A 14173-nucleotide genomic window follows, 5' to 3' on the forward strand; every position below is an offset into this window, starting at 1 on the left:
TTTTATCTTTATGTGTCTTCCTATGATTGAATGCTGGGCTAAGACTGTAATAAAGATTGAGAGGACAAATTAAAAAGTCATGGTCTAAATTAGCACATACTTATTTTAGATGTAACGTTTCAAATTTGTCTGTTTCCTTTTTTCACATTAAGAGCTCTCGTTTTATAAAAGTAAGACAGTATGAATTTATTAAACAAAATCTACAATAAAGGGTAAGATCAGGGTAGAATTTAAAACTATTTACTCCCTATCAGAATAATTGTATTAAAAAGTAAAGAAAAATGGGAAGTCATTTTCTTTCTACAAATAAAAAAAAATGACAATTAAAAACTCATACAGCTTTATAACATGGTTTTATAGACAGTTTCAGCTGACAATAGGTAGGTAGGTAGGTAGATAGGTACCTCTTGGAAAGTCTATAATGCTTGGAAAGTGAAAGGAAAGAGAAGAAAAGGATAACTAGCAACAAAGTGGACTCAATTATAGCAGCACTGGAAGACCTGAGGGCCAGGTTGGGACTAGATCATCCTGGAGGTGGTCTATCTGTGTGGTTGCTAAGAGTTGACACCAATTTGATTGCACAATTCAATCAGTGTATCTCAGGTTCAAGATTTGTATTCCTCTCTCCCTTTTGAAATCCATTCCACCTCCACTGCAATCATCAATATTCATTTTAAGCTGCTTTATACTGAGGTAGACTGTAGGGACAGACTCATTCAGCTTTCCCCAATCCAGCTCCCCTCCATAGGGCCGTGCAGGTAGGCAGCATATAAATATTTCTAATAAATAAAAGATGTGTGGATATAATTCCCAGAACTCCTAGCCAACGTGGACATTGCTGAAAATTTGAGGAGTTAATATCCACCTATCTTGAAAGCACCCAGACTGGGAAAGTCTGATCTAGCTCAATACTCACTACTGGCTGGATGTCGCCTTGCAAGGATTTGGGAGGTAGGAATCTCTTCTTGATCTGCCTCCATCAATTAGTGATGCCCAAGGCTGAAGCTAGGACCGCTTGTGTGTTAAACATGTATTCTGCTGCAGTTCTTCTGTACAGATGTATTACTGCCAATAATCTTTGCATTTTTTATTTCAAAACCAGAAAATCAAAAGGTAGAGTTACTCATTCCAGAGATTTTTGACTACTAGTCTGTATTTGTAGCCATTCCAGACTCAGACAGAGAAAAAGGAATAGCTGGCTGAGAATCACATAATCTTTTCGTCCTTTTTTTCAATTTTGTCTCAAGGCCCTTCCTGTCCAAACAAAGAATCTGAAATGCGTGAGCTGAATCTATTCGCTCGATTAACTGTCAGTCTGAACCAGGACTGGAAATAATTATGTGTAAGAAAAAAGATTAATCCCCCATCTATAATCTGCCTCCCCTTAATCCCTGCTAACAGATACAACAGAACAAATAATACCTTTCAGAAATACTTGACCAGTTGCCTGTCTCAACATTCTTTGAATTTGAACTTAAATTTACGTTTTAATATAAGTTCATGTCTAGCAGAGCCTTATCGTTTTTAATCCATACTTCAGTCACTCCTCGATGCTTTTTATACTCTTTTGCTTTTCCACGCTCTAAAACTAGCCACTTCAAGAAACAAGTTCAGAACCAACTGCTTATTTTGCACACTCAAAGCATCTCAGTTCATCAGGCACGTTCTAAATTAGATCATGTCTGTTCAAAGACCACCTCTACCCCTCAGATTTAGGAGGATGTGAGATTTTGGTTGCCAAAACTAAAACATTAATCGCTACTGAATAATTGTATCTGTGGAATATTGTAATATTTGGTAACAGTGAATGAGATTTCCTGATCCTTGCTTCTCTACGTATATTGCAATAAACCCAGCCACTGAAAATAAATATGTATTTTGCCATTTAACCTGAGGCCTAAGCCCTTAATGAAATATAAAATGACCCAAAGTCATTACAGTATCTCAACCCAACAAAACTGTTCTCTTGCTAAAATGGCACTCTGATATCTTATAGGAATGGAGACATATAAACTATCAGATGTAAAACGCAATCTAACCAAAATTAAGCATCAGTTTAAATGAAAAAAAATTAACACCTTGCTTAGCTCTCTCATTTGAATTAATGGGGCTACAAAATGCTTGTTTTTATTGAAGCACATCCATATAAATTGATTAAAATTTCACATATAAAACAAGTTAACATAAAATGGTTATATATAGCTTGTTACTTTTGAGAAGAACTTTTATCATGTTTTCTAATAATGTCCATAAGATTATCCCCAGTTACAAAATCATTCTGAGATTCTTTGCTCTTCTGCTGTTCTTTCCTCTTTTGGTCATGTAAATACGGAGAATTTAATAACTGAGGTGGGAGAATAGTGCCAGTTGGTTTAACTCGCTTTACCACATCCCAAAAAAGTTTCTTGCTGTTATTATTAATAAATGTAATTGCAGTTCCACTGTGACCCAGCCGACCTGCTCTTCCAACCTAAAAAGGGAAAAAGCAATGGTAATTAAAATGAATAAACTATCAATGACAAGGATCCAAATGTTGTAGGCATATATAATACATACCTAATTATGAATAATTAAAAGTTTCAGTTGTGCACAAGGAAAAAAATCACAGTTCTTTGCCTCAAATAATTAATTTACTGTCTTTAAGCTGAGCCACAATGAAGAGTTAGCTAGGAAGAGTATTAATTTACCATAAGTTAATATTACTAACTGCATTTTTCTATTATTTTCTATGTTGCTGTCAGAGTTTAATAAGCTGAAAAGCAACTATAAATATGTTAAATCAAGATATAACTGAAGAGCTGTGATTGGTTTGGGTTCCAAATAAAACCAAGGCTCTTCCAGGAATAACAATATTTCATTCTACTCTTCTTTTGATTGTTGTTATATTTTCAAGTTTCATAATCAGCTAAGGTTATTTCAACTTTTTTTTTTTGCCAGGATACATAGAGAAATTGACACATCCCAAAATAATGTTGCTCCCTGCATTTTAACTAGCTTTAATAAGGAAGTTATTTACCTGTTTCTTCAAAATGTGCTTGGGAAACTACAATTCATTGTTTGTTCTTACACCATGATTCAGAACATATCTCTTTAGGCACTCTTTAAAATGTGGAAACATACTCAAGTGAGTTTCTAATTTTAAAAGTTCTTCCTCCCCACTCCATTTTGCATCATCAAACACTTTGTAGGACTTTTGAGCAGTGAGGCTTGCTTTTGTTGAAAGCTTCAGTATTACATTGTGCCTTTTAAATCAGAAAGTACATTTACCTGGTGTACATATTCATCCATGCTAGATGGCATGTCAAAATTCACAACCAGCTTAATATTGACAAGGTCAAGTCCACGCCCAAGGACTCCAGTGCTTACTACAACTTCATATTTCCCTTGCAATAATCCCTAGCACAGGACAAATATTTACAAAATTACAATGGCATCAGCAAAAATTCTGAATACATTTCAAAGAGAACAAAAACAATAGCTGAGCAATAAGGAAAAAGAAGCACCTATGTGTTTTAATAAAACTGAAAGCATTTTCCCCATGAGACACTTCCACTGAATTCAAATTCCCAAATCCGATTCCATAGCTACTCTCTGGCCAACACAAATTCATCTTCAGATATATTTCATGACATAAAAAATGACTTGCACCCAGAAGGGGTAAATCTCAAACAATCAAACAATCTCTACCTAGCAGCTGTGCACTGTGTCTAGAGCAGCAGTTCTCAAATATTTTAGTCTTAGGACCCCTTTACATTCTTAAAAATAATTGAGGACTCTAAAGAGCTTTGGTTTATGTGTGTTATTTCTATTGATATTTACTGTATTAAAAATTAAAACTGAGAAATTTTAAATTATTTATTTGACTTGGCGGACCCTGAAAGGGTCTCGGGCACCCCCAGGGATCCCCAGAACCGCTGGCCTATAGTTCCTTAGTCATAGATTTAGCCAGTTTCTAGACAGGCCCCAGATGTTTACAAACCTGTAATATTGCAGTTCTTTCTGATTGTGATTTCTCAGCGTGCATTGATGTTGACTGTAAACCTGTGATTTTATGAACAGCATTACTCAGAAGATCGGCACCCAATTTACATTCCACAAATACCAGTACTGGAGGCTTAAAGAGTTTCTTATCCTAAAAAAGAAGGGGGAGGATGGAGAGACCACACTGAGTATAAGGTAAGGACTGGAAGATTAAGTTTATACCAAAACAAAGGGGATGGAGTAGTGTGACATTTAGCAGTAGTAAATAAAGTAAAAGAACTATCCAACTATTTTGCAATATTAGCAAGTCTGAAGTAGTATTGTTTCAAATATTTTTCAAATAGTAAACAGAATGCAAATATCAGTCATCGTTTTCTATTACTATAGAGTTTTTTAAAAAGTGGTTTTAATAGCATGAGGATTTAAGTAATCTGACCAAATCAAAAGAGCTGTTTAAATTCTCACAGCCCAAAGGATACGTGTTTTCGTTTTTTATCAAGGAAACATGCTACAGTAGAAACTATTTTAACACTCTCGTGAGAACAATGTAGCATGGTATGGTTTCTATTCAAACATACCTAAAACTTCTTGAAGGCTCACCATAGATCTTTGAATGCTAGCAGTTATTTAATTTAAATAGCTTCTACCATCACAGCTTGAGACATATTTATATGCAGTAATATGCAACCCAGTGTAACCAATAAGACTGAAACTATCAACATTTCAGCACAGAAATTGCCCAAGATGACCCCCAGGAATAGAGTTATGTTTGAATGGATATGTTCCTAGGAGAAGAACTGATTATAGCAATAGTTCTAGCTCATTTTCTCCAAATATCTATGGTTGATGAAAAGAAACAAAGAGTTGTCTTCCCATGAAGATACTAACATTTAATATTTCAAAAAGCTTTTTCTTTTTGGAAGGCTCTTCTATCCACAAAATAATCTGGCGAACACTGGAACATGGCAGATTCTTTTCTCCAACTGTTATTTTCACTGGATTTTGCAAAAGCCGGTTTGCCAGCTGTTCGATGCTCAAAGGCATGGTGGCTGACACCAAAATGGTTTGATGATCATTGGGAATATTTTCCAAAATTTCTAACACCTGCTGCTGGAAGCCCATCTTTAGCATGGTATCAACCTATTTTAAAAAAAGAAATGGATTAACTAGTGTTTATTTTCTTCTTTTTGAAGATGAGTGAAAACATTATTTTACATTCATTATCAACATCTATCTGGACTTTCAGATCAGCGCTTCCCAAATTTGACTACTTCCAGTTGTGTAAGGTTCGACTTCCAGAATCCTTAGCAATAACCATGCCAGCTGATGACTTCTGGGAGTTGAAGTCCACATATAGAGAAGGTGCACAGTTTTAGATAGTGGTTGGGGGGAAAAAAAGAATTACAGTAACTGGCTGCTTTGAAGAACAAAGACAACATGACTAAGAAGCACATATTACCAGTATCTCAAATTATGTCTCTGCTCTCCCCACTGTTTCTGTCCACAATAATTATGTTGAACAGCCCAAAGTGATAGGAAGTTTAGAATTTGGAAAAAATTATGACTATTGAAGTAGGTGAAAGTAAACACTTTTACATACTCAGCTGCCTCTTTGCCAAGTACAAGAAAGCCTTCAGATGTAATTTAGAACTGCTGTAAAATATCTTTAAAAACTGTCAGATGAAAAGATGTTGAGATATTACTGGATTAAATTTCAAGCCAAGTTAATCCAAACATGCTAAAAATCTAATAATGTACAAACTACAGTATTAAAACTGTATAATATTTTATCTACTGTGGCCTACAGTGCTTAGTTACCAAACAGAAGCAGAGTCATTCAACCTCTCCAAAAGAAAAGTCATTACACTAATGACTATCTACAAACTTGTTTTGAATAATAATATACACTTACCTCATCAATGACAACAATTTTAATATTGTGAAGTTGAATAGAGCATTGCTTTAGAATTTCTTGGAGCCTTCCAGGTGTTGCTATGATCACCTAAAATAAAGTCAGGAAATACAAATAATAGAAAATAAATGGATTCATTGCTATTACAGATTCCAACAAATTTATTAAATCAAATGTCCCAGGTGGGAAAGTGTTTAAACTTGGTAAACAGGATTTTTCACAGCATCAGTCAGATAAAATCACTTGGATTTACTTGGAGATGGACTCTGGGTGTGCTGGTCCTGTGGAGATGATTGAGACACAGTCTGATGTGGTTATCTAGGAAAAGTTTGATCCTATTAGCCTGGAGAAAAAGGATAGAGTCCTTTGACCTTTGTGTCTACCTGCATTTTAGATCCATGCCCCTCTTAGTTGGTTAAAGCCTCCCAAGAGGTGGTATGTGGCTGGATCCAAGCAGTGGTGAATTCTTCTTTGAGAGAAGGAGTGGTCGTGCCTGCATTTTAAAAGGTTTAAGGATGGTTAAAGAAACCATTTATGGACCAAACTGTGCTGGATAACTTCTGGCCTGTCTCCAGTCTTCCATTTTAAGGGAAAGCTGTTAAGAAGGGTTTCACACTGCAGTTCAAATAGCCTTGGATGAAGTGGATTATCTCGATCCCTTCCAGTTGGGTTTGAGGCCTAGCACAGTATGGATATGGCATTGAACACATTTCTTAATGGCCTATGGTAAAGCTGGATTGAAATGGTACATCCATCCTGGCTCTCCTTGATCCCTCAGCAGCTTTCAGTACTGTTGATCAGGGTATCTTTATGGACTGGCTCAGGAAGTTGAGAGTGGGGAAGAGATATGATGCAAGACTCTTGCTTTGTGGGGGTAACTGGTGCCGTTTCCAGAGTAGAGGTGTTATACGGATATACCAATGCACACCCAGAGCTACTTGTGCTGCTGCCTTCTGGACCAGCTGAAGCTTCTGAGTGATCACCAAGGGCAGCCCCATGTAGAACACACTGCAGTAATCCAATCACTAGATTAAGGTATGAGTGACTTTGAGCAAGACTTCCCAATCCAAGAATGGGTGCAGTTGGCATAAGATGGAGCTTTGCAGAGGCCCTCCAAGCCACAACTGTCACCTGCTCTTTGAGCAAGAATTGTGAGTCCTAGAAGGAATTGCATTACCGTCAGCAATGTTGGAGGGTAAATACCGCAAAATCATATAGCTGAAAGGCTCTGACTTTGTAAAGATGGAAACAATAAATCATGGATCACCTGCTTTACTGTAGTTTTTACTGAGACACTTTTGGCAGATAAAGACCCCAAGATAACTCTTGCTGCTGCAAAGTTTGTATTTGTAGAATTCACATGTGGTTGATTACCAAGTGAATTACTAAGCATGATTACAGGCCTTTTTATTATGCATACCACATTGTACTTTGTATCACAATACTATATTTTGTTTTATGAAGTCTGGGTCTGTCACTCATAAGTTTTAATTGATTGACTGAATGAATGAGAAGAAAGAAGTTTATCTCCGAGCTTTCTTTTCTTTTGGTCCAGTTTTGAAAATAATTATCTGCTATTCTGGAACTTGCCAACAGAGTGGAGGCAACATTTCAATCAAGTTCTCCGACTTCCATGCCATTCTGAATATAAACTGCATCAAATGCTCTTTCAGATGCTTAAGAAGAAAACATAACATGTTTTACCTTAACATTTTGCTTCAGGCGATGAAGCTGTGGTGGTAAAGGCAATCCTCCAACCAGAAGAACAGTTCTCATATTTGGTAGACCAATCATGAGCTCTTTAGCTTGCTTCTCTATCTGTATAGCTAATTCTCTTGTTGGTGTCAGAATAAGAGCGGACAGAGTGTTTGTCTTAAAAAGCACAAAAAGAAATTGTAAGTTATTATTACTCTCAATTAAAAATTTCAGATAAATAAAATGTGAGAGGGGTTAATTTATATCAAACCAGCCCAAAAGCATCACCTTCATCCATGAGTCACCTGGTGATGTCAGTGAATAGTCTCCATGTATCGTAAGATACTGGGGAGGTATTTACCTACATTCTACCTTAAGTGCAGAAGTGAGAGCAAGCGGGTGATCTGTTATAGATAACTTCTGTACATGTTTGCAGTGTGACCAGTGGTGTCTACAACAAGCCTCAATGACATCAAAATGACTTGTGTTGTGACATCATCACACAAACGATTAATGTATATAATGTCTGACATAAGTAAATAAGCAGCATCATTTGTATAATAATGTGATGATGCACATATCATTATTCCACCCTCTCCCTGGACATTTGTACATGTAATGTGCTGCAGTATTTGATGGCTGCAAAATGACATGATGTTGGTATGCATGTATCAAAGAGCCATCACAGATCTAACACCATAGCTGGATCTTCTGTATCACCCTACATCAAATCAAGTTCAATAATTTCCTATGGAACCTTTACACACATTCAGCTTTAAGTCAAAGTGTCCAGCAGTCAGTTGCAGCATAATAAAGGCACATGCAAACTAATTTGTAGGATATATAGACCCATTACATTTCTCCATGGTATTTATTATTTATCAACTGTAATTTGTGTAGTAAATCTACTCTGAATGCTTTTTAGTAGCAAAGCAGGATTTCAAAATAAATGAATAAAATGCATTTCTCAGAAGACTGATGTAGGGTAATCTTCCTGGTAGAAAACAGTTGTGTAAAGGCAGTCCAATCCTTGAAACATTCTGCAAACTGGGTCTATTAGTATACTGCATATGCATAACAAAGATGGAATCCTCTGTGAAGTTTGCAGTATTTTGATAATTTTAATTTATTTCATAAACCATCAGCAATTCTTATAAATTTTAACTGTCCCAAAAAATGACCTTTCATTCATCCCAAAAACAGCTCAGTATTTAATTTTAAGTTCATAACACCTTTTTAAATGTATTTGTCTTGCATCTTTGAAAGGAAAGTCCTCTTAGATTGTTCCTATCAGTATTTTTATTTTAAATTCTAGTTTAAATAATTAACGAGGCAAAGCAAAATCCTTTGGCCTTGCTGTTCTTTTTGTCAGAGAAGAACTGAAGCCATAGGAATAAACACAGAAGGAAAGGGGTAATTTGAACATGGGAAGGAAGATTTGCTTATGCTTTCATTACAAAGATTATCCTTTGATTGTTTAAAAGAAATCCAGTCTCCAGCATTATCAATATTTCAATTGCCCAGATATCAAAAAATTTAAAATTTCTTCTTCCATAAAACATGTTCATGTTTGCAACTTAAATCTTCTTGCTAACCCCGCATATGGACTTTGTGTCACTTGCAACCACTGGCACCTACAACAGAAATCCAAGCAAGCTTCACTCTGGGGTGATACTACAAATTTAATCACATATTTTAAGTGAGATGACAGAAAGACAAAAACCTACATTTAAAAAAAAAACTTTACATGTATAGTTTCTCTGGCATTCCCAGGATAACAAAGCTTGAAATCTTATGAAGAATTGTTCAAAGAATAGTGCTTTGGAATGCCCTGAATACATGGATCCTCTCAATAAACATGCATTACCTCTTCTGAAGCTTTAATTATAACTGGAAGCAGAAAAGCTGCAGTTTTCCCTGAGCCTGTGTCAGCAGTTGCCACAATATCCCTGCCCTGCAACCCAACTGGAATCATCTGCATCTGGACAGGGGTTGGGACTTCATAGCCTGCTTTTTTTAAATTGCCGCTGAGAATTTCTGGGAAGCCACAATGTCCAAACTCAACAATTGGTCTTGCAACTCCTTGCCCTTGAACAGTGATGCCCAGCTGCTGCTTTAAACTTTCAATCTGCTCATCCTGAAGGCTTAACAGAAATTCATTCTCTTCATACGCATAAGCAGCATCAAGGAAGATAGGCTGAGAGTTGGCTTTTTCATTCTTAGTAGGTTTTGAGCTTTCCTCTTCCCCTTTGACTTGTAAAAGGTGCTTGGCTTTACATTCCAAACTACAGACATCTTCATCAGTCTTGTCACAAATGTACTCCCCATACCGACCACAGACCACACATACAGGTTCCCCAGATTGTGGCCAGCGCTGAGTTTTACTGAAAGATTTTATGGGTTCTTCTGTAGCACAACAGCCCTCATTGTTTCCTAACTCTGATTCAGTAAGAGCCAGAGCTGAATCTAAAAATATCTGTGGCACAGTGTGTCCTTCTATTGATTTCAATGAATCAGCCTCAACAGTTGCTACATCTTTTATGTCAGATTTGGAATCTCTGAGTTCTGTAGCCTTTTCAGATGCAGATTCATTGTGGGAGGATTTGTTTTTCTTAGATACACAGCACTCGTCATCAACAGCATTCCTCTTGATTTTAAGAGATCTGGGAACAAACATTCTTCAACAACCTATCATGAAAATATACAATAATTAGAATTGGCAATCTTCTGACAAATTAATATTTCCAAATTATTCAGCAAGGACAGCAGGAAGCTCAAGGAACAGATTATTCTCCATTTACTCAGGAGCAAGTTTATTTGAATTGGAATATTGTAAGTTGTGGTTAAAGTCTATTAATTTTATCATGTGTAAGAGTTATTTAAACCTGGAATTCATGGACCATTTTACAGCATTTAAGTAACACAGTTAGAAAAGTAGTGTAGAAGTGACCTACTTAGTCTTGCCAGTCAAACCTGGTACCAGATCTCAGAGGTTTTTTTACCAAGTCCATCCACACCTTTATATTTTTCTGGACAATGGAAGCAATGAGCATAGGTTTGGACAGGTTCTCTTTTTGGTTTGCTATGGAGCTACGAAGGGCTGCAAAGGCTCTAGCTTCAATAGTGAGAAATGAAATATAACTCCGGGAGTTTTACTGTGATGGCTATTTAGAACCTTTAACTAGCAGAGGCTGAGATTATAGGAAAGGTTCCCTTAGAACATTGTGACATTAAATGCAAGGCGTCCTCTATTGCTTTTTGGACACTGTTCATAGTTCTGTATTAATTTAAATGACTGAGGCAAACATTTGTTTCTAATAAAATAATCCCTATACTCTGTCCCAGTGTTTAAAATTTTTTAAAAAGTTTCTTAAAGCAAAACAGTATTGTACCCAAACCGGCAAGATATTGTCCTTCAAATACAAAGCACCCTTTGCTTAGAATCAACACAGTTGTAATCCAGGTCACTTTGAAGATATAGTAATATTATTTATATCAGTGGTTAGTAAAACTGAGGCCCCACTCTTTATCCACTTTTTTTGTAGCTACAAGCCCCACTCTGGAACTTCCTTCACTCCCCATATTAAATGCAGTTCTAACCATCAAAAAGTTGTCCTGAATTATACCTTGTCTTAACTTGAGTTTATCCCCACTGAGCTTCTGACATAGGATATACAAGTTGAGTGACTAAATCAGTACATCCTCATGTTGGCCCAAATGTTCTCTTCTGCTTCACTGGCTGTCTTTTTCTATGAAATTAAAAAAGAAAATCCCAAATGTTCACACCAGGCTGACCTTTTCCAGCCTTTCTTTATTCTGTGTCCTCTTAAACTGACACAGAATAAATGGACAATGAAATTTGTTAAAACTAGAGTTCTGTCCTTTGAAAATTGCTGATCCCACATTTTCAGATGGATAGAAAATGGAAAAAGTTATCTGCACCTTTGACTTTCTCCTTTACTCATATTACTTAATAACAGTTGTGTTTATATAGATTATGTGTATCAGTTAATATTTCTCTTTTAATTCCTATAAAAATGTTTCCATGAAAAAAGAGGAAATAACTAGCATCAAAATAATAAAGAATTGCCAAAAAAGTCTATTAAATAAAACCCACTACTTCATCAATTATCCAATTTTATGCCTGTCACAGTTATAATAGGATTTAAGTTTTGATTTACAGTATTTATAAGATAACACTGCTAAGGCAAAATCAAAAGGCTGTCTTAATGTACTTTAGAGGTATGCAATATATGCTTTTGTGAATTAAAGCAGGGTGGGCAGATTTAGGCATTGTTATTCTTGTTTTTAATCAAAGCCAAGGTCCACTTATCAGAGCCAGGTTCCCAACAATGGACCAATGGGGTTAAACTTAAATGTAAAATGAAATTAAATCTGTTGAAAAGAAATGCCTGAAATTTCTTTCTGAAACTCTTCTATGGGAAAATGTAAGTATATATGTGTGAGTTTAAAAATAATAAAAATCAACGGAACCCCGTGAACCATACTTTGTACCCATAAATCTACATCGCAGTTAGTGTATTAATCAAGAATGTAATGTGTAATTCTCGAAGACTATAAGAGAGCTGCACACAGATCAGGTCAAGACAGCTAAGTCTGCAAAAAGGGAAAAGAGTAATGCTAAAATATAAGCAACTAGGGTAAGGCCACTCGGGATTTAGTTTTAATTTCAAAATAACTTCCAGCTCTAACCGGTCAAAAATCGTTGCCAACTTACCTCAAATCACCCCATAGGTCTGTCATCAATACATCTCAAACGATTCTTCCATCGTACTCCGCTACTCTCTCTAACACATCCACGCAGAGATACACATAGCGACCGAAACGGCTTACGTGGTGGTCCAATGCAAAAGACAGCATGTGAGCAAAGGGAGCATCTGCAACAGCACCAACCGACGGGCCCGGTTTCCCGTGGAAAAGCGATTCCGGCTTCCTTAATCGTCTACCGTAAAACCCGTCCTTCAGCATACAGGATACCGAGACGTCCTCCTATCTAACGCATCACAACACTTGCTGCCGTTCTAGCCGTCGTCACAGCGTCTCGGATTCTCCTGCGGGCGGAAGCGGGGCTGTTCTTTCACAGCCTTCACTTCCGGTTCCTGTTGGAAAGGCTGGGTACGTCGGGAGCAACTGCAGGGTGTTGCAGACACATCCGAATAAAATGCGAACACGTACTTTTAAGTAGGCATGTTTTCTTTATAACCATATGATGCAAACAAAGGCACGGTTTGTTTTCTGGATAAGCTTGCCAATTCCCGGCTTTTCCGAAGCAGTTCAAAGTTGCCTGTGCTGCATGAACGGCAAGACCGCTAGAGGGCAACAGAAGGTCAGAGTTCACCGTCTTTGCTGCCCTCTAGTGATCGTGTGAAGCTTTGCAACCCAGGCATGATGTTCCTAACAAAGGGAAAAGGGAACGGAAGCGGCTGCTGACTGCGATCGCTCCTTCCACAAGCATTTCATCTTATTCCTCATCTCACACATCATTCCTCACCACTATGTGACATTTAGTTTTCTGTAGTCCACTAGGGGCGCTCAGACCTCGGTGGCTCCTTTGCTCCTCTAAATACATCTCTCCTGCAAATCTTGGGGTTTTCCAGAGCTTTCTAGTAGCTCCTTGGTTTTTGAGAATTGTGCCACTTGGACGACATAAGTATTTAGATTCAGGCACGAAAAAAGAGACTCCTGACACTCTAAAGACTATTCAGTTTATTATTGTGTAAGATTGGACTGTGGTCTGTTGACCTGTATGATGGTGATGTGTCCTACCTCAGCATAGAAACCGTCTTGCCCTTTTGTTTTGCTGAACGTGTATATTCTAAGTGGTGGTTGCTATATGTATGAAGTATTTTAGTTACCCTTAATGATCAAGAACTTAGTTCCTGGTGATTGCATGATCATGTTTATATAGTTTTCATGGGTTCCCATTGCCACCTTCTAGGCTATTCCTTCAAATTCCCAGTCTAATCTATAACTCTGGGATTTCCTAATAGAAAATTTATGAACCAATACTTAGCAGATGTGATTGTGTTTGGCTGCTTCTTGTTTTAGTCCAGCCATGGTCAACTAGGTGCTGCCACCAATTGTAGACTAATATTCCCTACTTAATTCTATTTTCAACTGAACAGGCAACCTATTTAGCAGGTGCTAAGGTTTCTATTGCCTAAATGGAAAAAGCCTGTGACAGTAGAATTTCTCCCTCCTACACCTTTTTTTTAAGCAATTATATCTCAAATCCTTCAGTCCTCCTCTAAAGATTCAGTGTTAATAGCTGAGCATTCCTTGACTTCCCACTTCTCAGATGCCTCCAAGCCTTTAAAGAGTAGTTGCAGAATCTCTGACAGTATCCAGACTCCTTTTCATTCTTAGCAAATCATAAATATATGTATGATGCCTGTATTCAAACATCCCAGAAACCATGTTGTTGTAGTGCCCAGGTTTAGGGTTTTGGGGTAACTTCCATGCCTTCCACCAAAAATTAATAGTTGGAGGCACTCTTGGAGCCCCTATCCCATTCAGTCCTTGAATGTCTCCTAGCCCCTTTGTGCTGCAATCTTCATTCATTCA

General features: G+C 37.2%; 1 protein-coding gene across 1 annotated transcript; it reads right to left on the minus strand.

The window, feature by feature from the left end:
* Positions 1-360: 360 nt before the first annotated feature.
* On the minus strand, positions 361-12634 carry DDX59 (DEAD-box helicase 59). Its single transcript, XM_007421636.4, has 8 exons — positions 12327-12634; positions 9456-10276; positions 7598-7765; positions 5894-5983; positions 4870-5121; positions 3980-4132; positions 3268-3396; positions 361-2470 (listed from the first exon to the last, which is right to left on the minus strand). Exons 2-8 carry the CDS (start codon positions 10263-10265, stop codon positions 2207-2209), a joined length of 1866 nt encoding a protein of 621 aa, XP_007421698.1. The 5' UTR covers positions 10266-10276; positions 12327-12634; the 3' UTR covers positions 361-2206.
* Positions 12635-14173: the final 1539 nt, after the last annotated feature.

Source organism: Python bivittatus, unplaced genomic scaffold, assembly GCF_059951505.1.
Source record: "Python bivittatus isolate LINGU-HERP-01145 unplaced genomic scaffold, Pbiv_v1 ctg000700_np1212, whole genome shotgun sequence".
Classification (NCBI taxonomy): Eukaryota; Metazoa; Chordata; class Lepidosauria; order Squamata; family Pythonidae; genus Python; species Python bivittatus.

Coding starts and splice junctions, on each gene's coding strand:
- DDX59 (XM_007421636.4), bottom strand. CDS start 10,265: ATGTTTGTTCCCAGATCTCTTAAAATCAAGAGGAATGCTGTTGATGAC. Junction 5,984..7,597: donor GCCTGAAGCAAAATGTTAAG/GTAAAACATGTT, acceptor ACTTTATTTTAG/GTGATCATAGCAACACCTGG. Junction 4,133..4,869: donor AGCTTTTTGAAATATTAAAT/GTTAGTATCTTC, acceptor CTTCTTTTTTAG/GATAAGAAACTCTTTAAGCC.